This window comes from Centroberyx affinis, unplaced genomic scaffold, assembly GCF_046629955.1.
Source record: "Centroberyx affinis isolate AG114_WGS23_722 - 3 ecotype Tasmania unplaced genomic scaffold, CSIRO-AGI_Caff_v1 ptg006177l_1, whole genome shotgun sequence".
NCBI lineage: Eukaryota > Metazoa > Chordata > Actinopteri > Beryciformes > Berycidae > Centroberyx > Centroberyx affinis.
The window spans coordinates 345,181-368,166 of record NW_027283136.1 but is presented as its reverse complement, the minus strand read 5'-3'; the positions used below and the strand labels follow the sequence as shown (position 1 = coordinate 368,166).

At 39.9% G+C, this 22,986-nt stretch overlaps 1 protein-coding gene across 1 annotated transcript; it reads right to left on the bottom strand.

Annotated features, from left to right (window-relative positions):
• Positions 1–917: 917 nt before the first annotated feature.
• ca8 (carbonic anhydrase VIII) lies at positions 918–22,639 on the bottom strand. The gene is made up of 9 exons (XM_071512232.1): positions 22,321–22,639; positions 16,976–17,167; positions 16,649–16,773; positions 14,031–14,126; positions 12,792–12,854; positions 11,841–11,889; positions 11,425–11,537; positions 5,697–5,890; positions 918–1,314 (listed from the first exon to the last, which is right to left on the bottom strand). Exons 1-8 carry the CDS (start codon positions 22,391–22,393, stop codon positions 5,756–5,758), a joined length of 846 nt encoding a protein of 281 aa, XP_071368333.1. The 5' UTR covers positions 22,394–22,639; the 3' UTR covers positions 918–1,314; positions 5,697–5,755.
• Positions 22,640–22,986: the final 347 nt, after the last annotated feature.

Here is a 22,986-nt window from a genome sequence, read left to right as displayed (position 1 = left end):
GCAACTATGAAGTGAAACCAAATATACCGGTTCCAAAAAAACACCAACCTTCCCTCTAAAGTGATATTTACCTTTGCTTAAAGATGTAGAGTTTATAGCCTCAGTGTATGCCTCGCAGTATGTGTCCTGACCCAGTTTGTAAAAGAAAAAAAAAAAAATATTCACCGTTAGTGAACATAGAAAACAGAAGAAACTTATGTCAGAGGTTTCCCAGCTTCTAAATATGATGGGACATTGATTGCCATTCTTTCTGTTCCATTCTATTCTAATCTAATATTTGATAATAGCCCAATGGTGGGTCTTGTGATGGAGTGATAGCCATTGAAGTTTGTTGACGAAGGTTATTTGCTTTCAAAACCTGCAACTTCGCACTTAGGCGGCCCCAAGCAGTTTGAATCTTTGGAGGTTTGAAGTACTTCATTACCCAGAAATCCTGCTAGCTAAGTGTCTTCTTCTTAGTGTGTGGTGTGGGTTTGTCTGGTGAGCCCGGCGCTCACTCACTGCTGTTTAGGAGACACTTTTCTATTTCACTCTTACGTTTTCATCACTTTCTATGTGGGGAAGATTTCCCACCAGTGACCATACAGACACCAGAATTGAATTTGGACAAACAGAATGAATTTACAGCGTCCCTTTTCATGTTCTTAAAGAAGCCAAATGGCAACGAAAACACTTTGCTATCAGGTGAAATGGATTAATGACAAAATCATAAATGAGAAATATTCTTTTTGTAAACCCTGTTTTGTACACTGGGTGGTTCAACTACTCCACTGCAGTACAATTAAGTCTCTGTAATGCATGATAACAGCCTATAGTGTGTGTGTGTGTGTGTGTGCGTGTGCGTGTGTGTGTGGTTGATGTTTCCTCTTGTTTTGACAGTAGAGATGGGCCAGTCGGTGTATCTAATCAGGACACACACACACACACACACAAACATACACACACACACACACAGCACATAACACACTGCACAATAATACTAGAGACTTATGCACACACAGACAGGAACATACACAGACAGAGAGAGAAGCACGACACGCACAGCAAGAGCGAGAGAGAGAGAGAGAGAGAGAGAGAGAGAGAAAGAAAAACAGCCACAGGGAGCAAAACACACCTACACACACACACACACACACACACACACACAGTGAGGGTGTGAGGTCAATGCGTTCTTTGTCCACCTTCAAACCCCAGGTGACCTGGACTCACACCAACACACACTTTCTTTCTCTCGACTCTCTCTCTCTCTCTCTCTCTCTCTCTCTCTCTCTCTCTCCTCCTCCCTTCCTCTTCATGCCTCTCCTTTCTTCTCTCCTGAGAAGAAAGAGGAATATGGATCAGATTAGAAGAAAAGAAAAATGAAAATCAGATGTTTTCTAGAGCAGAGAGAGACAGAGAGAGAGAGATACAGAGAGAGAGAGAGAGAGAGAGAGAGAGAGAGAGAGAGAGAGAGAGAGAGAGAGAGAGAGGGGGGGGGGGGGGGGGGGGGACTTTACTGCTCCTCTGTTTCTGTAGGTTGAATTTCACTGCCATGATGTGATATTTGCTGCTGGTTCAGTTGAAGACTCTTCAGCCAGTGTTGAGGAAGCTACTTTTGAAAGTCTAGTTTTACAAGCTACCACTTATTTCACAGAAGAAGAAGAAGTTGAACTGCAGCCAAGCTTCCCTCAAGACAAATATAGTTTGCTAAAGTTACTGAGAAAAGGAGTTCAAACCATATATCTCCATCTGCAATGTCACTAATATCTAATATAATGTAATATAATGCAATACAAAACATACATGACATGAGAGGCAGTGATTAAACAATAAATGGATGAAGAAATGCAATTCCTTTCCTTTCTTTTATCGCTAAAATATTGAACCACTAAGCTACTGCTAAACATACTGGTATAAAGGTGCTACATGTAACATTTTTTAATATGTCATTGTCAAATTAATTGTGACACCTTGGTATAATTACTGTAAACAAATAAGAGCACGGTGGAGACGACTGGCAGCCTCTGTCTCACACCGGCTGTATTGTTAGCGCTAGTGTTTCTCCAAATTAAGACCAGATTTCCCATAAACCACTTGGCTTCCTGTCTCCCCTGCCCTCTCCCCCCCCCTTCCTGGAAGTGTTTTTTTCCCTCCTTCCACCACCTGCTGCCAGAAACTCTTCAGCTTTCTCTCTGTTTGCTCTGGAAGAACAGCGCCCTCTTCCTGTTTTGTGCCGTAAAGCGATCCAGCAGATTTCCCTCCAAAATCTGACCTGGTGGCTCACAGTGTAAAATACAGAGTAGAGGCTGGTTAGAGGCTTCTTGGCGATGGTGTCATTTGTTTACGATAATTATACTAATTATACTAATGTCTCAAAGTTAATGTGGTAATGACTCATTGATGTTAAAATGCGGCACCTTTAATTACATGCAGTCAAATTAGTGCCTTTTGACATCTTTCTCTGCAGCTGCCAGGTCTTTCAGGTGTTATTAATGCTAGTAAGGTAGATGTATGCATATATGATAGACAGCTTATTGATCACATTAATTGTCATGGTAATGCACGCTCACACTCTTCTGAAAGCTGTCCACCTCCTTTTCACTCTTCGCTGTGATTGGTCGGCCCGTTTCATGTACTTTCCTCTAAAAAAGCTTTTCTCAACTTTAGAAAATACTCGCTCTGAGGTTTTCCAGACGTTATCTTTGACTTAAGTGTTAAAAAAAAGAGGGATGGCAGTTTGAAAAAAAAGAGGAATAGTGTGAACCCGTCCACGTCTCTGTCCATCCCGGGCTCCTGTCAGGTGGTTTGGGGCTGGTGGGACCAGACCAGTATCCCTTTACACCCAGAAACAATAGTCCTCTATTCTTTCTCCCCTTCTTTTTTTCCCCAGCCCTCCCTCCTTCTCTCCCTCTACTCCTCTTTCATCCCTCTGGCATTCTCACCTCCCTCTCTCCCCTACAATACCCCTCTATCTCCCTCCTCTCGCCGCCCTTCGTCCCTCACCTCCTCTCCTTCTCCCCCCTCCGTCTATTCCTTCTGGTATTCTCATCCTCTCTCCCTCCACCATTCCTGCTTCCCAGCCCTCTTTGATCCAATTCCACTCAATCCAAATCTGCTTTATTGGTATGAAACACAAAAGTACTCTCTCTCTCTCTCTCTCTCTCTCTCTCTCTCTCTCTCTCTCTCTCTCTCTCTCTCTCTCTCTCTCTGTTTCAGACTAGCCACCCACATCACACTGTTGCCCTCGTGAAAAGTTTCATTTATTTAAGCCTATGAAAAGCCCACTAAAGCGTTTACAGGAAATCATTTACAGGCCTGGGAAAGTGGATGTGAAAAGCCTTTATTTTCCCCTGATGTCAAAGTTGAGTATCTTTTCACCCGCTGACTGGAATGAAACACTTTTGGAGAGCCGGCTGAAGTGTCCTTGGCTCTAAACCAGGCTGGGTGGGCAGCGGGTTTGCAGGTTTAGCCTTGTGTTGCGGTCACAGCTGTGGGTTTATCATGTGTTTTACAGCGGCTTCGAACGTGGCTCAGCCAATCAGAGTCAAGGACCGAACTATCCGTTTTCAAATCTTATTTTCAGCACGTAAGCCATTTTGTGATCGCAACTCTAAAAATGCCCTGACAGGACAAAACTACTTGCTGGATTTGTCTCAAAAGTAACATTTTACATTCAGTGTTCATTAACTAATGTTAACTAATGCATTTACTAACATGAATTAAACATGAATAAGAACATGAACAAAGATTAGTTAATGTTAAATGCACATGAACAACTGCATTAATTAATGTTGTTGTTCATGTTTGTTAATAATGTTAACTAATGTGTTTACTAACATGAATTAAGCATGGACAGTGACATTAATAAAGATGAGTTCATATTAAATGCACAATAAACAACTGCATTAAGTAATGATGCTATACATGTTTGTTAATGTCAGTGTATTGTCTAAATTGAAACCATGTATTATTTAAACCCATCTTGGTAACACTTTACAATAAGGGTCACTAATGTGTAATTTACTAATGGTGTTCATGTTAACTAAGGTATTAATTTATACATTATTTAATAGTTCATAATGACTATTAAATCATGTATAAATTAATACCTTAGTTAACATGAACACCATTAGTAAATGATTACCAATTAATGTACCCTTATTGTAAAGTGTTACCCATATCACAATAAGCATTACTTAACATGAATAGTGAGTTATTCATGGTATTTGGTACCAGCTTGTCACTATTCATGCTTAATTAGTTTAAAAAGTTAACATTATTAACAAACATGTATAACAACATTAATTAATGCGGTTGTTCATATGCATTTAACATTAATCTTTGTTAATGTAGTTATTCATGTTTAATTAATGTTAGTAAATGCATTAGTTAACATTAGTTAATGAACACTTAATGTAAAGTGTGTCTCAAAATGAATGTGGTAATGATTTATTGATGTTGAATGCTATACATACAGTAAATGTTTGCACACTGATGTGCTTGTACTGTACATAAAAAAAAAATCTACATCCCTAAAATTCAGAATCTCAAGCTATTTCTTTAAGGCAGTGGTTCTCAACGTGGGGTCCGGGGACCACCAGGGGTCCTTGAGGGGGTTCCAGGGGGTCCCCAGCAAATTGATGAATTGTTAAAGTTCATCATTATTTCATTTACAAGAAGTTAACACAATTAGAGAATGTAGAAGAATGACTTCGTTGTTATCTCTCTACCTACAATACAGTCAGTCATGGAATTCTGGACAAAACCATATCAATAGATATATTCTCAGATTTGGGGCCGAGAGACAAAACGTCATCAAATGGGGGTCTGTGGCCCTAATAGGTACTAAATTAGGGGTCCTTGATATGAAAAGGGTTGAGAATCACTGCTTTAAGGAACACAATACAGACATACTGTTCCCTTCCTGTGGCCTCAATAGTTCAGCAGCCAGGGCTTTCAGTCTAAAAGTCTAATTTTGAGCTGCGACAGTACAGTACAGCCCTCCTCCCCAGCCGCAGTACTGCTGAGCTAAATCAGGGATCCCTCCACAGAACATATAGGCTAGTCCCAGATTAGCAACCGAACTGGGTTAGTTCTTCCAGGGTTTGATCCATTATCCTGTGCTCCGTCCTCCTGGCTGCAGAGGAGCCGAACACCTCCGGGACAGCACGCCTGTTTCCATTAGAAGTCATTCCCCCTGGGAGGAAACTTGCTGAACTAACTAAAAATACAGAGAATGGTCTCAGTGTTGGGAGTTAAAATGAGCAAAAAGTTGGTCTTTTTTTTTTTGCTGTTGCCATTGGTTTAAGACAGTGGTTCTCAACGTGGGGTCCGGGGACCACCAGGGGTCCTTGAGGGAGTTCCAGGGGGTCCCCCAGCAAATTGTTGAATTGTTAAACTTCAGCATTTCATTTACAAGAAGTTAGAGAATGTAGAAGAATGACTGTTTTGATCATAGTTTCACTGTTATCTCTCTACCTACAATACAGATAGTCGTGGAATTCTGGACAAAATCATATCTAACAGTAAAAATATTGTTAGATTTGGGTCCGAGAGACAAAATCTCATCAAAAAGGGGTCCGTGGCTCTAATGTGGACTAAACTAGGGGTCCTTGATATGAAAAAGGGTTGAGAATCACTGGTTTAAGATGGATGCTCAATGCTCACAGTTTATAGTGTAGTGTGATATTTTAGTGCCATGGCTAAAATGCTGTTACCTTTTATACAACTTTTTCCATAGGTCCCATTGTTGTTCAGGTGAGGTGGAGAGCGGGGGTCACTGGAAGGCGGCGCGCACCATGCGGTCACTGAGCGGCTGGGTGGGCCGGAAGTTGTCCCCCAGCATCCCGTCGTTCCCCTCGGGCAGCTCCGCCCCTTTGTAGTGGGACCGCAGCCTCCGAAACTCCTCGATCTGCAGAGACAGAGAAGAAGCGTCGGACCGATATGGGGTTTTAGAGGCCGATGCTGATATGTCTGGATTGAAGCTGCTGTTCAATATCTTTAAATTTGACCATTTTCATTGCAAAAAGAGCCAAAAAAATTACAAGTATCCAGTGTTTCCCCCTGAATTACATTCTTGGCAGAGTGGGAAAGCCTCTGAAACAGCATTTAGACCATGGGACAATACAACTACTGCTACTATAAATATGTAAACAAACAAACCGCATCATAGCTATCATATCAGAGATGGACGACTGATTTACTGATATCCAATTTCTAATAAAAGGCCAATATCAGCCCCATATATCGTCAAACTGATATATCATTCTAACACTCATAACAAGAATACTACTGTGTGTTAATGAGCCCGGCCTCCAGAGTGAGAGAATCCATTTGTTCAGCTTGGCTCCCTACATGACAAGAGTTTGTTTCAACAGGCTCGGGTCCCAGGGCGGGAAACTAAACGAAACGAAACGCCTTGGCAAACGAAATACTAAGTACTCCCCATGACAAATATTTGCACCACACTCAGGGATTCCTGCGGCTTTTAGAGGCTCAGGTGGTGAGGTTTTCACTTCTGGTCACAAAAAGGCAACTGAAACCTACGCTCAGGCCCAGAGGTGGAGTCACATGACTTGGACTGGAGTCACAGTTTCAATTGTTTGAGACTTGATGCATGAAGAGAAGACTTGAGACTTGACTTGACTTGTACTCTGATGACTTGAAAAGGTTTCTAAAGTCTTGACTTGACTTGTACTCTGATGACTTGAAAAGGTTTCTAAAGTCTTGACTTGAGATCTTGTGTTTGTGTAAATGACTCAGATTGAAAGTGATGAGATTTGTTCCAGCAGACGACTGAATTGAAATTCTGTTTTCTGAATTTGTATGGAATGATTGAATTTATTGAAGTTGAAACTGATTCTAGAAATCAAACTCATGATGCTCTTACCAAGTTTTTATCCTATTAAAACCATATTGCATTGAGAAGTCCTAGATATTTCGTTTTCTTTAAGATATTAAATTGATACTGGACTCTTGATTTGTTCTGACTTGACTTGCTGTTCTACATTTAGACTTGAGACTTGACATTAATGACATGGACTTGACTTGGACTTGACTTGGAAATCTACATTTAGACTTGAGACTTGACTTGAGACTTGTGCCTCAAGACTTGAGACTGACTTGGGACTCGAGCAAAGTTGACTTGGTCATTATTTAGCGAACATGCTGTTGTCCAGGTAGGTTTTCTATTGATCCTATAGCTGTACTGTACTGTGAGTTGTTATTGAAGCTCATTCTGGTTGAACACCACCCAGTTCTACCACTAACAGGAAGCACAGTGTTTGCCCACAGTCAGCATGGCAGATGGATTTACTGCTGCCCAAAGTAAACATGGATCTCATGTTGCCTCAAAACAAACAGTCTGCCCATCTACTCTCTTTTTCCTGTTCAGACCACAATGTAAAGATCGAATCTGTGCTTCAAAGGATCTGATTTCCTGTTTGTGTGTAAATGCAGCCATTGCAGACAGAGTTAGTTGGTCACACACACACACACACACACACACACACACACGGTAGCTAGCTGCATTGGCCAAAACAAACATGGCAGCAATGCTTGAGACTCCACAGAGCGGTCACACTGTTCACTTACTGAAGCAGGATTTATAGCCTAGATTAGATGTCAGAAATGAGTAGGCCTGACAACTGTTGTATGACACACACACACACACACACACACACACACACACACTGCACTTCCATACATGCACGCACACACACTCTTGGGCCGTTAGCACTCAATATTAGGCGGATGTTTGGTGCGTTTATCCTGGAAATGCAATGCGTTTTTGGTGTTTCAACTTTCCCTCAACCTGCCTCGTCTACTTCCGCTGCAGTTAGTGATTGCCTACATTTCCCAGAATGCCTTTCGACAACCCGAGAGGAGAGGCGACGTGAACTTGTTGCATTCAGCTGTAGCATGTTGGTTTTACGCGTTTATCCTGGAAATGCAATGCGTTTTTGGTGTTTCAACTTTCCCTCAACCTGCCTCGTCTACTTCCACTGCAGTTAGTGATGGCCTACATTTCCCAGAATGCCTTTCGACAACCCGAGAGGAGAGGGGACGTGAACTTGTTGCAATCAGCTGTAGCATGTTGGTTTTACATGTGGGTGGAGGGAGCGATAGCGATGGTGTTGGAGTTTTTTCCGGTCAATAAAAAGCAACTTATGCCTCTTACTTGTTGCTGCATTGCATTCTGGTCTATTGAGGCTTCTGTGGGTGGAGAAATTGGTCTCTCTCCTCTTCTCCGATGGATTTCTACCTGTGTCATCGTTGAGCGTCTCTTGGTGCAAAATGGCGGCTCTAGAAAGAAGAACTATCTCTTTGATTCTGAGGGACTGACACCAAAACCTGACGTCTACTGTTCATGTTTTAGATCCTGAAACATTTTCCGCTGTCAAACTCCCATTGCAGCAAGTTCAGCATGGTTGTGTCAGTACACCTTTAGTCCAGTGATCCGGCAGGACAGCTAGAAGATGGTATTTCCATTAGTATTTCAAAGGGTCAGCGGGCCAGAGGGCAGGCCGGATGAAAGACTGAAATAAATGTCAGAGGATTAGCGTCCTCATCCTCTCCATCAGAGTCGGTCAGAGGCTGATTTAAAGTTTAAATCCATTAAAGGTGCGGTGGACGGACTCATTGATTGGCAGCGGGTATAAAAGCCGCGACCGGAGTGGACGCTAGAGACCCTCAGGTTGGCCCCCAGTCTGGCTCGAGAGGGCCTGAATTATTGATTGGATGTATAGCTGCGTGGGAGGTGGAGAAAGAGAGAGAGAGAGTGAGACTGAGTGATCCAGAAGGATTCAGGAGAAAAGCCTGAATACCAAAGGGCGAAAGAGTTCTCCAGGAGCAGAGAATGTCAGAGGTCGACTGTACCATGGAGTCAAGTCTAGGTGAGCGTGCTGGAAGCTGACATATATCGCCTTAACCTTCGCTTTTGCACTCCTCTGTTCCCTAAGTGAACCCTAAATGATCCCTGTGGAGGGAGGAGAGAGTATCACTTCTTTAGTGACTTTGTTATAGGAGTGTGGAGGTGGGGAGAGAGAGAGAAGGGATGGAGGGGTGAAATGTTGGGCTACTAATTCAGATTTTAAATTCCAATGGAAATCCACATGTGACTCATAGTCAAAAGTCTTGCCTTCTTAGACATTGTCTCTATCAAGGGTGGAAGTAATTACATTTACTCACATTACTGTAATTGAGTAGCTTTTTTTGTACTTGTACTTTTTTGAGTATTTTTTAAAGTCAGTAACTTTACTTTTACTTAAGTATTTTTTTTTACTGAAAATTTGTACTGAACTACATTTTAAATCACATCACATTACAGAGTACAATTTTTTTTGTAGGTAGTGAACGGTCAGTCAGCTGAGAAGAGAAGCGTAATCTGGCTTTACTTTGTACACTTTATTATGTAATTTTCAAAATTTTCCAATTGCTGTAATAGAATCGAGTTTGAACTCTGGCCTCTAACCCTTTAAGAACTGAATGGAAAAGATCACAGCTAACAACGTTCTCTTTTCTAAAATGTAACTCAGTGACTTTTACTCTGAATACATTTTAAAGCTACTTTTTTAATTTTTCTTCAGTAGATTTTTACCCCAGTACTTTTACTTCTACTTAAGTAAAATATCAGCAAGGTAACAATGCTTCTACTTGAGTAGGAAATTCTAATACTTTTCCCACCACTGGTTTCTTTTTATTATGGCCTAATTCATTACGAGTAATTTTATGTAATCTGTTGTTTTATGTGACTTTATGTCTTCTCTCTCATTTCACTTGTTGCTTGTAATGCTCTGTAAAGCACTCGGCAAACCTTGTGCTTTGAACAGCCTTGTACCAGGCTGAGTCACTGCATAGAAAATGAAAGTCTGACCTCATGTCTTTCTTAGGAAATAAGAGTGAAAGTGAACTGTAATTTCAGGATGGATTTGAGGATGAAATGCGATCTATTTTGTAAGGTTTGTTCATTTCAACAGTATGACAAGTTTCTATCAAATTGTATTAGTTCTAACTTAAATGATGCATTGTCATGGATGAATTGACTCAAATAGGCGAGAACTAAAATAAATGAAAAGTATTATTGTAGTGTATTATTAAATTTAAATGTATAAACTTTCCTGTTATCTTAATTTTTAGTTAATATGTGTTGGTACTATTTTTTTATTATATCATGTATTTTCTTAAAACTGTGGTTCATCAAATAAAATCAACTCAATCTTTTTTTTTTTTTTTTAGTTGTTGTTTATCTCTTGTATTACCTTTTATTCCTATTTTTTATATTTTTTTTCGGCACACACTTTTATGTAAAGTTCGATCTGTTTTTAATTGTATCTCTGTTTGTGTGTTTTTAGTTGTACCTGTTTACCTCATATATTACCTTTCATTCCTATTTTCTATATATTTTTTAAATTTATTTTTATTTTTCTATCATTCATTGTGGTAGTTTCACATCACTGCTTTTGGGTTTTATTGTATGTAAAGCACTAAAAAAAAAGTGCTATACAAATAAAGTGCTATACAAATAAAGTTATTATTATTATATTATTATTATCTAACAGGGCCAATCTTTTTAGGGTATCTGTCGATTGTGAGAGATATTTAGTGTGTATCTGTCAGCTGGTGAAGTGGTAGGAGTGGTGATTTATGGGTAATTACATGAAGTTGAACAATCCCATAGAGAAATGGGGGAAATTGGGGTAATGCAGTCCTATGTACCTGTACAGCATTGTGTGAGAGTAGAGGGGAATGTGGGTTAATGCAGTCCTTAAGAGTACAGTATGTTGTGTTCAGGTGCTCTCAGATTTGTTGGACAAATGAGTTTCCAGCATGGCTTATTGTTACATTTCTCCTGAATTCAGATTCAAATTCAGATTCTGAAAGCTTAACTGTCTTTGACTCGGACAGAAAAATGGCTTCATTTGCTCGGTGAATTATAAACAAACAGTTAAAAAGAACACTCAGTAGCTACAGTACAGACAGGAGACAGACATAAAAGCAGCAGCAATGCCAGATACCATAAAAAATACCATAAAATACCATAAAAACAAGCACATGTAGCATAGAGGATACAGGCATAAAAGCAGCAGCAATGCCAGATGCCATAAAAACGAGCATGTGCAGTCTTGTCAGTGTTGCAGAGTGAGTCTTACAGTATATTTATAGATTTTTATTGCTGAAGCATTTCTTTCCAGAGGTGTGTCAACTTTGCTCAAGTCCCAAGTCAGTCTCAAGTCTTGAGGCACATGTCCCAAGTCAGTCCCAAGTCTTGAGGCACATGTCCCAAGTCAGTCTCAAGTCTCAAGTCACCAGAACCCAAGTCAAGTCTCAAGTCTTCTTCTTCATGCATCAAATCAAGTCTCAAGCAATTCAAACTGTGACTGGAGTCCAAGTCATGTGACTCGAGTCCCCACCTCTGTTTCCTTCTCATAGTTTAGGCTGTATCACCTGCAGCTGTGAGATGGTGAGAGGGTAGCGGTAGAGGATCCAGGTCACATTCTCATTACAAGGCGGGGTGGTCAGAGAGCCTTCATACACCCAGTAGTCTCTCAGCAGGGGGTCTGGGGGCAGATGGAGCGACACACAGTAACAGTAACAAATCCACAAGAGTTAAGACAGTTAGTATAAAGATTTAGAAAAGCATTATTTTATGCTTTATTCCCATTAATTTATTCCCCCTTTCCTCATATGACCTTCATCAGTTTGATACTACTTAGTATGATATTTACTATGAATTTACATCATAAAAATATGATGATATTGGCCCAGGAGGCAGCCATCTTTATTCAACATGATGTAACAGTGAAACTCCTCAGTAGTTCATTGTGAGGCTTCATGTACTGGGTGTGTAGTTTTCTCCTCACCAGGTAACAGAGTGTTGGGGTTGAAGCAGGGGATTATCTTGGTCTTTCCCTGGTGGAAATACAGTTATACAAATTACAATTATTGTTATTCACAAACATGTTCTATTCTATTCTGTTCTATTCTATTCTATTCTACCCAATGTTCCCAATTTCCCCATTAGATCATTAAAGTTTCATCTAATCTCATCTCATCTCATTTTATCTCATCTCATCTACTCTAATCTGATCTAATGGAATCTAATCTGACTTGATCTAATCTACTACTAATATATTATATTATAATCTACTCTAATCTGATCTAATATAATCTAATATAAAATAAAAATGATATGATCTAATCTAATCTATTCTATTCTAATCTGATCTAATATAATCTAATATAAAATAAAATTATATGATCTAATCTAATCTATTCTAATCTGATCTAATATAATCTCATTTGATATGATCTAATATAATATGATCTAATCTAATATAATATAGTATAAAATGATATGATCTAATCTAATCTATTCTAATCTGATCGAATATAATATAATCCGATATGATCTAATATAATCTAATCTGATATGATCAAATATAATATGATCTAATCTAATATGATATAAAATGATATGATCTAATCTAATCTATTCTAATCTGATCTAATATAATATAATATAATATAATCTGATATGATCTAATATAATCTGATCTAATATAATCTAATATAATATGATCTAATTTTATCAAATTTTCCCAATTTCATGTAATAATTTCTAATGTAATCTAATCCTGTTCTATTCTATTCTATTCTATTATGTTTTTTCTTATTCTTGGCTATAATATTATATCATAACCTATTCGATTCTATCCAATATGTCCAATTTCATGTAATAATTTCTCATGCAATCTAATGTAATATAACATGCTCTATTCTATTCTATTCCATTCCACTGTCCTTTGCCCCACCTTGTACTGCAGGTCCTGTAGCACCTCAGTGATGGCCTTCAGACCCAGGTGCTCCTTGCCGATCTGACACAAACACAGCAGTGAGAGAGAGGGCATCAGTGAGGTCAGACGCGACTCGGAGACGTCAGCTGATCCGATCTCAGTTTACATCTGCCACATCCTCGCAGGAAGTAGACACTACAGGAGGCGTCGACAACAGGAAGTGTGAGCGTGACTCGGGCCTCGGCGGGTCGGTGCCTGTCTGAGTGTGTTTTCTCACACGGTGTGTTTTCCTCAGCTGGCTCAGTGACTCAGATCTGGAGGGGTTCACTCTCATTTCTCAGAGTAACACACGCTTTCATCAGACTGAGGTGTCTTCCAGTCAGGGGGGGGGAAAGTCAGGGAATTTCACAAATGAGTCACTTTACAGGAATATACCAGGATGTTGTTTTTTCCAACTTCACACATTCATTGTATTAGCTGTTAGATATTAGATTAGATTTTAACTGGAGTGGAAACCAGACTGAAAAACAACATGAACAAACCAGGAGATAAGAACGTTTTTTTTAGGTCTTTGAAGTGCTCCGACCCGATGGAAACTCATGGAAAAGTCATGGGATTTCACCTCGGGGTTGGGTGGGAGCCCTGCATATACATTTCAAAAATATACGCAAATTTGTCCCTAAAGTGTATTTGTACATGTAGATGATGTAGATTGAAGTGGGGGATGAGATCCGCCTCATTCGCAAAAACAAATGGCTACTGGCTTTGTTTGCATGATGATGTAGTGAAAAAATTTTTTTCCCCTCCATTTCCATTAGTAATGCATTGCCAGAAATGTATATAGGCTTTTATTTTTCCCTTGATTTGCTGGTTACTATATCCAAAACACAGTGGAAAAAAAGTGTGATTTAATGGGTTTTTATATATTAATACAAACTAGAAATTTTGAAAGAGTGTGTCGATTTTCGATATCTACTGTAGTTTGAATGCATTTTGTGCCAATAAGGGTTTTTGGTAGTCTTTTGGTTATGATTTTTTTTGTCTCCAAAAAGCGTATTTCCTTTTATATATCAACCTCTGTAATGACATATATGAATATCTCCAAAATTTTAGATGCTTAAATAAATTCCCAGTTATATCTTGTATCTTATATATCTACTTCACCCGGCCAGCATCCCTCCCTGTCTAAAACATGAACAACTCTCCCATTAAACCTTCCATGCAGCTCTGTTACACGGCACTGACATGGACGTTTACCTGCACAAAGAGAGCTATGATGAGGACTCCGTTCCTCTTCCCCAGAGCGTCCTCCACACTGTTGAACAGAGTGCTGTTCCAGTGGATCAGATGGAGCTGGGGACAGACAGACAGAAACAATGGAAGCTGGTGAGCAACAGGTGGAGGGAGCAGTGGTTAAGTGAGGGAGTGCACTCTTCAACATAGAGGCCATCAGCTGGTGGTGACTGGGGGCTTTCTGTACAGACACTCATGTCAAGTCAATATGTATGGAGGGAGGACTAGAGGAGTGCAAAAAAAAAAAAAAAAGTTTGGAGCAACAGTCTTTCTCCCAGGAATCCCATATGGGAATTGTGTTTTTTTCTGTGGGGAAGTAAGTGCATGCACTGTGAAAACTGACAACTTTGTTCAGTTATTTTATGTTGTATCCAAACTTATCAAGCTTATTTTAGGATTTTTTTTTGTGTGAAATCATCTTACTGCACTGTGTCAGGAGAATGTAACTTGTTTCAGGACATTTACTTGATAAAAGTGAAACTGTCTCGGAGAAAGTGTCTTGTTTCCAGATTTTCTTCATTGTTTTATGATGATTTCTTGAAAGACGTCATATGTATGTATATGTATCAAGTGAAATTTATTGAAACCAGCAAGATTATCTGCCAATGCAGTGAGATCATCTGACTAAAAATATCATGAAATAAGCTTGATAGGTCTGGAAACGAGTTAAAATCACTGGACAGCTTGTCATGTTTTGCAGTGTGAAAGGTGCTGTATGGAACTTTGTAGTTCTATAGAGCTGAAACGTCGGGTACCGGAAGTTCCCATTCATTTTTCCCATAGGTGACTTGATCATTAACCATAACATTCTAATGGTGTAAGGTAGATGTACCATGAGCTATGAGACTGTGAGAAGACTATATATGTTCCTGTAGAAGCCATCACATCATCTGATTTCAACTTTGTTCCTCAGTTCCTTTTTCCTTCCTTCCTGTTTTTCATGTAGATATTTTTCTGAATCTATAGTTCCAAGCTCATGATTCATCTCATAGCTGGTTGGTTCAGTTCAAAGCTTAAAACTCTTTATATTGTGATTTTCTGAAATGCCTATGGAAAAAATGAATGGGAAATTTACTGAAAAATGGGACAGGCACGTTTCAGCTCTTTTCATCTTCATGTCAGTTTTCAGTGTTAATGTAATGTTATCATGTGTGACAAATCAGTAGAAAGGTGAAATTTTCAAAATAAAAGTCCCCATGGCGATTGTCATCCTTAAAGAAGTGAAAGTACAAATGCTCTATATAAAGTCCTAGTGGTTTCTCTGAGCTGACAGTTATGAAGAGCTTTAGCTGTGACCTGGCATATTCTGTGTCTGCTCAGCTGCTATTCTTATACCCATAGATCTGCTCTTGTATTTGTCTGTATACACCGGTATTGTGAAAGTCTTTTGATGTGAAATGGAGCTGCTTTGAATGCAAACAATTAACATTTAAGTCTATTGAGCATTAATGGAATATTATTAATTAATTAATTAATTATCTGATGATTGATTGCAAATAGTTAATGTGTGCTTAGTTAAAGAACAACACCAATCTTTTGGCACACATTTTGGTGTTATGGTACTGTAAGGCACTAAAGACAAAAGTGTCTGAATGACATACAACTGGTAATGGTTTCAAGTCTGTATATTGAGTATAATAGGTAATAAGAATTTGATATAAAAACACAATAAAATTAGTTTTGTGATTTTTTTTTTACATAAATTGTCAAATAGGTGTGTGATAGTTAGAATGAACTAAAAAGGAGAAAAGCAATTTTTCATTTCAGTGTGACTTTAAGGGCACTACCATATTTCTGAAGTGATGTAAAGCTCAATAATAATTTCCAATAAACATATACTGTCTAGTAATCCTTAAAATAACCTTACATTTACATTATTCCACCCCTTCATTCATGCAAAATCCTTTTAAAATGAGTTAAGGGAGTTATTCATGGAGGAGACCTCATCAAAAAACCCTTAAACAACCCCTTAATGTTTGACTGCTTACTTTCTAATTTCATGTAAAATTCAGGGAGACAGGAACTTTCCCTTAATAACTCATTAATAACCTGTAAACCTGCACAAAAGGCATGAAAAATCCCTTAATTTCTAGTGTCTCCACGAATCAGCCCATGCATAAATCCCTTATAAACCTTACTTTTTTAAAGCTATGTTATTTTTAAATTAACGGAAAATGAATGTTTATGTAACGAGAAATTATAGACGTTTCAGGGATAAAATTAAGTATAGTATGTGATCAAGAGTCAATCTTCCCTTCTGACGCCAGTGACTTGAGCAAAACTGCTTATTTAGCAGAAAGTGGGAGTATTGCTTCAGACTTGCCAGACAGTTTAAGGTGTCAAAAGTGACACATTACTTTAGAGGAGATAAACGCTTTCATGTTTGTTCAAGGACTCAAGCAGGATCCAGCCACAGTTCAGTCTGAAGGACAAACAGATGGCACAAGCCTGATTATATAAACACACTGTGTATTTTGTTAGTCTTTTGAAGGCTGTTGGTCTGACCTCCCAAACGCACACACACACACCTCCAGGTCATGGCCTTGTGTTTGAGTGTGTGTATGTACGTATGTGTCTTCTACCTCCATAGGGAAAGCCTTGAAGTTGACGGTGTGCTCCGACCCTCTCTGGTTCTCCTTGCCCCAGTGGAATCGAACCTCGTGCAGCTCGTACTCGTGGTCGCTAGGCAACGGACCCCCGGTAACCACTGGCGACAGCGCGGGAAAGCCCCAGGCATTGTGGGTAGGCAGACGCAGGAAGTGGTGGACGGATGACACCAGACAGAGGAGAGGTGAACGTGAGAAAGAGGTCATTTGTGCTTCACGTATGACACATACAATACGAAATAGAGCATCCGTTACTCAACACCAGACCACAGAGAGACAAAGATAACGAACGCTGAGAGACACCTGACTTGGACTTGAGCATGATGCGGACGGTGTGGCCGTCGTTGATGACCTCACAGTCTCGGCACACCACGTAGTTAGGCGACAGGCCGACGTCCAGGAGGGACGGGTCGTACCGAGCCTCCCTGGAGTTCAGGTTGATGGGAGACTGGTATTCACCGTTGGCTGCTGGGAAATGGAGTCCCCACTCTACACCTGGGAGAGGAACACACACACACACACACGTACAGAGAAAACACATTTTTGTCATATATTTATGTCGTAGTTTCAATGTGTCCTTCTCACACAAACACACACACACACATGCACGTGCATCAAAGAGTGTGTGTTCCGATGTGGACTCTGTTACATTTCTATCAGTTTAGGATGAAATACAACTCTAGCTTAACTTCAGGTTTTTGGTTAGTAGACTGTGGAGATAGTTAGGCCCATGTGAACACTATCCTTATTAATTCCTGTCCGGGGACCACCACTGGTCCTTGAGTGGGTTCCAGGGGGTCCCCAGCAAACTGATCAATTGTTAAACTTCAACATTATTTCATTTATAAGAAGTAAACACAATTAGAGAATGTAGAAGAATGACTGTTCTGATCATAGTTTCACTGTTATCTCTCTACCTACAATACAGACAGTCATGGAATTCTGGACAAAATCATATCTAATAATAAAGATTTTCTTAGATTTGGGTTCGAGAGACAAAATCAAATGGGGGTCTGTGGCTCTAATGTGGACTAAATTAAGGGTCCTTGATATGAAAAAGGTTGAGAATCACTGGTATAGAGGACTTTCAGGTGATGGCGGCCATATTGGAGGTCCTCAGCTCTTTGGCAACAACAGCTGAGAACAGCTGGTTGTGTTCCTAAACGTATGACTTGAACTTCTCAACAGAATTCAATAGACTTGGTTCATTTCTCTGCTGTTTTTGGCTAGTCATTTCACCACTGACACCAATCATTTTGTGTTGTAGATATCAACTTGTTAGCTAGCTAACCATTTTGCTCAGCTAGCCATCACTGTCTTGTTGTAAACACATCTCATTAGCACACTAGCTAACATATCTAGTAGAAGTTAGGGCTGCTAGCGGTTAGTAGTTCCATGTTAATGTTAACTTCAGTTGTTTTGCTATATTAGCCTGCTGGCTAGTTAGCTAGCTAACAGATGAGCCGACTCTTTTCAAGCTACAACTCAGTGTTTTGGAATAGAGCCTTTCTGTTGCTCTTTATATTGCCTTCTCTCTCTCTTTCTCTCTCTCTCTCTCTCTCTCTCTCTCTCTCTCTCTCCCCCCCACCTCTCTTTTTATCTCTCTCCCCAAAGCCCAAATTGGCCCAAATTGACCAGCAAGCCCCCCCCCCCCTCTCCTTCCACCCCTACGTTCACCCCTTCCTCGCTTCGTTCTCAGTGTCCAGTGTGTGAACGGGGTTTCTTCTTGCTGTGACTTTGACCATGATAGTATCGCTGCTGGCAGTGAAGAAAGAGAGAAGGAGAGAAAGAGAGAATGAGCGAGTGAGAGAGAGAGAGAGAGTTTGAGAAAGAGAGAAAGACAGCGATAGAGAGATAACAAGACGGAGAAAGAGACTTTTAAGTGCTCAAAAGCAGGTAAGGTATGTGGGACAAGAGACTTATAAAATGATAAAATGGGAGAGAGAGAGAGAGAATTTAAAGCAGTGTTTCTCAACATGGGGTCCGGGGACCACCAGGGGTCCTTGAGGGGGTTCCAGGGGGTCCCCAGGCAAATTGATGAATTGTTAAACTTCACCATTATTTCATTTAAGGTAACACGATTAGAAAGTGTAGAAGAATGACTGTTTTGATCATAGTTTCTCTGTTAGAGGTTGAGAGAGCAACCGGCCTTAGTAAGATGTTTCTCCTGCTGGCTCAGAGAGAAGATGAAGTGAAACACAGTGTGGAGAAAGTGATACTAAGTGACAGTACCGACACACCGCGGCCTAGATTCACTTCAGCTGTTTGCTGACCGCAGCCACTCTACACACACAATGTGACCACTGTGAGACGTGTGGAACTGGAAGTGTTTCTGAAAGGTAGGGAACTAAAACCGCTTGGTGAGTATCGCGCTCAGGAAAAGCCTGGGACCCCCCCGTGTTTCTCCAAGCAGCAACAGACAGAGAGAGAGAGAGAGACTTCACACATTCCCTAGTCCCTCGGTAGCTAATAGAGAGGGAGAGAGAGAGAGAGAGAGTGGTCGCATTCCCTCTCTCCTCAGCAACTACAGCCTTGACTACCAGCTCCTGCAGGCACAGAGTGTTTCACTGCAGCTACAATATACATAATAGGCCGGCACAAAACAGTGTGTGTGTGTGTGTGTGTGTGTGTGTGTGTGTGTGTATGTGTGTGTGTGTGTGTGTGTGTGTGTGTGTGTGTGTGTGTGTGTGTAGAAATGACGTTATACCCACTGGTTTGGGTGGGACAGTAGAGGATCCCATTACTGTTTCAACTCTAGTGCTACTGACTGACTGACTGACTGACTGACTGACTGACTGGCTGACTGACTGACTGGTAAACACATAGTTCTATAAGCAACACATGTAAACAGCTTAATTGGAATATTGTCTCATTTAGAATAAGGCTGATAGTTTGTTTATTGCTGTCCATGTAAACACAGTCAGTAATAAGATACTGTGTGTCATACTTAATCCCAGTTTGTTGTATTTTGGTCATTCCAGAGACAATAAGCAGTGAGTCATTAGAAGCTCTTATGCTGCAGTGTGTTCCAGTCAAAAATGGAAGTTGTAAATTCCTAAGAAGTTTCCTAAGTTTCCTATTTGGAATTCCGACTTGAAGGGCCGTTCCTTTGCATTTCTCCCAGCGGGACGTCTGAATTTCTGACATCTCCAAAAACTCTGGAAGAGCATTAGAACAACCCTATAACACCCCTGACACACACACACTTTTCACATTTATGTTGTGTTATATGCCATTATGAATAACGTAAATGTGTGGTTTAAATAAAGTGGTAACGAGGTTTATTTCTCATGAAGCTCAGACAGATTTGATAGAGAAACTATTAGTATATTCTTGGTAGGAAAATAGAGCCATGATGCATAGTTATACACAGTATGGAATAATAACTATAACAGTAAAATAATACAGTATGTGGATAATAATCAGATTATAAAGTATAGTAACTGTATTCAGCCAAGGATACTTTTTTTTTTTATTAATGTGTAATGAGATTATAATTACTTTTCAAGCATATTGTTCACTTTGTCATGTAATCCACCATGAAAAGTAATTATAATTGGTTTACACATCTTTAAATACAATGTTAGCAATGCAATTCCTGAATAAAGTGGGTGTTGGCCATGCATTTATTCCAAAGCAAAGAATTAGTGGACAGATCTGCAATGGAGAATGATTCACATTTTATATCATAACTTATTATAACAGTTCAGTTAGTTCTGACTTTTGCACTACTTGTGATGTTATTCAGACCCAAATCATGCAGTTGAGTGACAGAAAGAAATATTAGTATATTAGGATTCATGTTATCATTGCATCATTGCTTTTAGTAAGTTGAAGGTTCCCACATTCGGCTTATGATTTGTCATAAATAGTCTATAAGGTCTTTTAGAGGCATCATTAACCACTTCTTATGGTCCTATTCAGTTTATTTTATACTTCTTCTCACATTGTAATCCATTAATAATAATCCATTAATAATAACCTCCATTCCAATAAAGACCTTATAAACTACAAATATCACTGTTGCCCTGCAGAAACCCCTCATCTCCATGTTAACCATTGAAAATGAACTTTAAACTGTCCACAAAGAATAATAATACATGGGCTGTAATGGAAAAACAAGCAGTTTTCCCTATAGGAGATACAAAGTGTCTGCAGGACAGCGATGGTATTTCTAAGCCACACATTAGTATCCAATGTGTGTCTCTATGCTGAAGTGTTACCTAGCAGTCAGTATACTTACAGTAATATGTTACACTTCAATATTACAGAACATTCCTCGGTGCTCAGTAAAGGCAGAATAAGAGGTAGACAGGGTGAGACAATTGACACAATATTAACTATATAAAGACATAACTACAACAATGAGTTTATGATTCATATACTCTACTTTTGTGTTTGTCAAAGTCGTTTGGGACGCATCCCAAAATAAGTGTTCATTCATCAGTTTTGGGTCACGAGAAAAAAATCATTTGAACATTATGATCCCCGGAGAATACGATTGGAAGTAAATGATGTCACTCATCAGTGTAGAACACAAGCCCCGATCCCCTATCCCTCTATGGAAAAGCCTAATTGGGGCTAACAGTATAGTCAAGTCAACACTTTGACCCAATTAGCTCCAGTTAAGCCTTTCCACAATGTTAGGAGATCAGGGAAAATCCAATAGCCCCTGCACATTGCCATATTTTACTGAGATCTTGGCTGGGATTCAGCTAGAAAGGCAAAATTACACTGAAGAAGTTGAAGTGTTTATCGGAATCTGAGTCTTTGGACTGACTGACTTAACAGTGAACACTGTAAAAAATATGGTTAGAAAATATCCATCAAAGTTGATTCCAACGCAAATCAGCTTGTTTCAAGAATTTTCTAGAAATAAAACTGTCTTGATCTGCCTTCGAACAAGGCAGAAAAAGGCAGATCGCTCCACTAGTATCCCTTGACTAATGACCCTTGATTCAAGAAATCTTTTTGAATCAAATTCATCTGTGTTGGAAAAAATTGATTTATCTGAATGAATTGGCAGATTTTTGCCACTTGTTTTAAGAAAAAGTACAATTTTAAAGTGATAATCTGCAAGATTCTTGATTTCTTGATTTTGGCGACACCTTTGGTGATAAGCGGTCATTGCATTTTGCACTCTGGAGGCACTTGTCCAGCATACTGTAATAATAAAGACGCTCAATGTATACTGCGGCTTCTTACATTTCTTCTACCTTCTTCTATTTAGTCCAAAACAAACCACGGCTGTTGCTTCTGTAAATATAAAACGCATCACTTCCTGTGCAGGATTTTTCCCGGGAAAGACCCTAACCCTTCATAGGTGTTTTAGAACAGAAAATGCTAAATAAAAGCTTTCCTGAACTGGATATAGGTTGAATCACTATTGTATGGTATCAACTGGCAATAGAGAGCAGCAAAACAGACATTCATTCATATGAAAAAGTTGCGGATTACTCCTTTAAGTCTCAAAACTTGATTAAATGACTTAAGATGGATATTTTTTACAGTGTACAGACACCAACCTGGGTATCTACAGTATATAAACACTGTGAAACTAGTGTACTATAGGTGTACTATAGAGATTTGGATGATACTTGTTTTTCCCAGCATCCCTTCACACGCAGCACTGATGAAGACTCTCCTACCTTCCTCATAGCCCCAGTCCAGCTCGTCTTTCCCGGGGTAATAGTCCGACTCCTCGTTGGCGTTGTCGGCCATGCTGCCTCCCAGTAAACCGGTCCGCCTTCCCAGTACACTCCCAGTCCCACTCGTTTTCTCCACAGAAGTGAAGTGTCTGCAGTCTGCTGGATGGATTCCCAGCAGCTCGGCAACTTTCTTTTCACTTTTCGTCTATACTTTGTCTTCCTCCACTGTTGTTCTCTCTTTTCTCTCTTTTCACCTCTGTGCTTTCTCTTCTTTCTGTCTTTCTGTTGTCTTTTCCCCTCCCTCGCTCCTGTCTTCTCGTAGGTCCAGTGCCACTGAAGGCTGAGGTAAAGACTCTCTCTCTCTCTATCTCTCCCTCTCTCAACTCTAGATCTACTTGACTCTCTGTTGCTCCTCCTCTCTCTCTCTCTCTCTCTCTCTCTCTCTCCCCCTTTCTCTCTCTACTAGCACACACACTCTTTTTCACTCTCTTTCCCTCTCTCTCCACACTGCTCTGCTCTGTTCTCACTCTCTCTCTCTCTCTCTCTCTCTCTCTCTCTCTCTCTCTCTCTCTCTCTCTCTCTCTCCGCTCTCTGCTGTTTTATGTATCCAGGTTGCATGGTGTGTGTGTGTGTGTCCGTGTGTCCAGCACACTGAGTCCCGCCCAC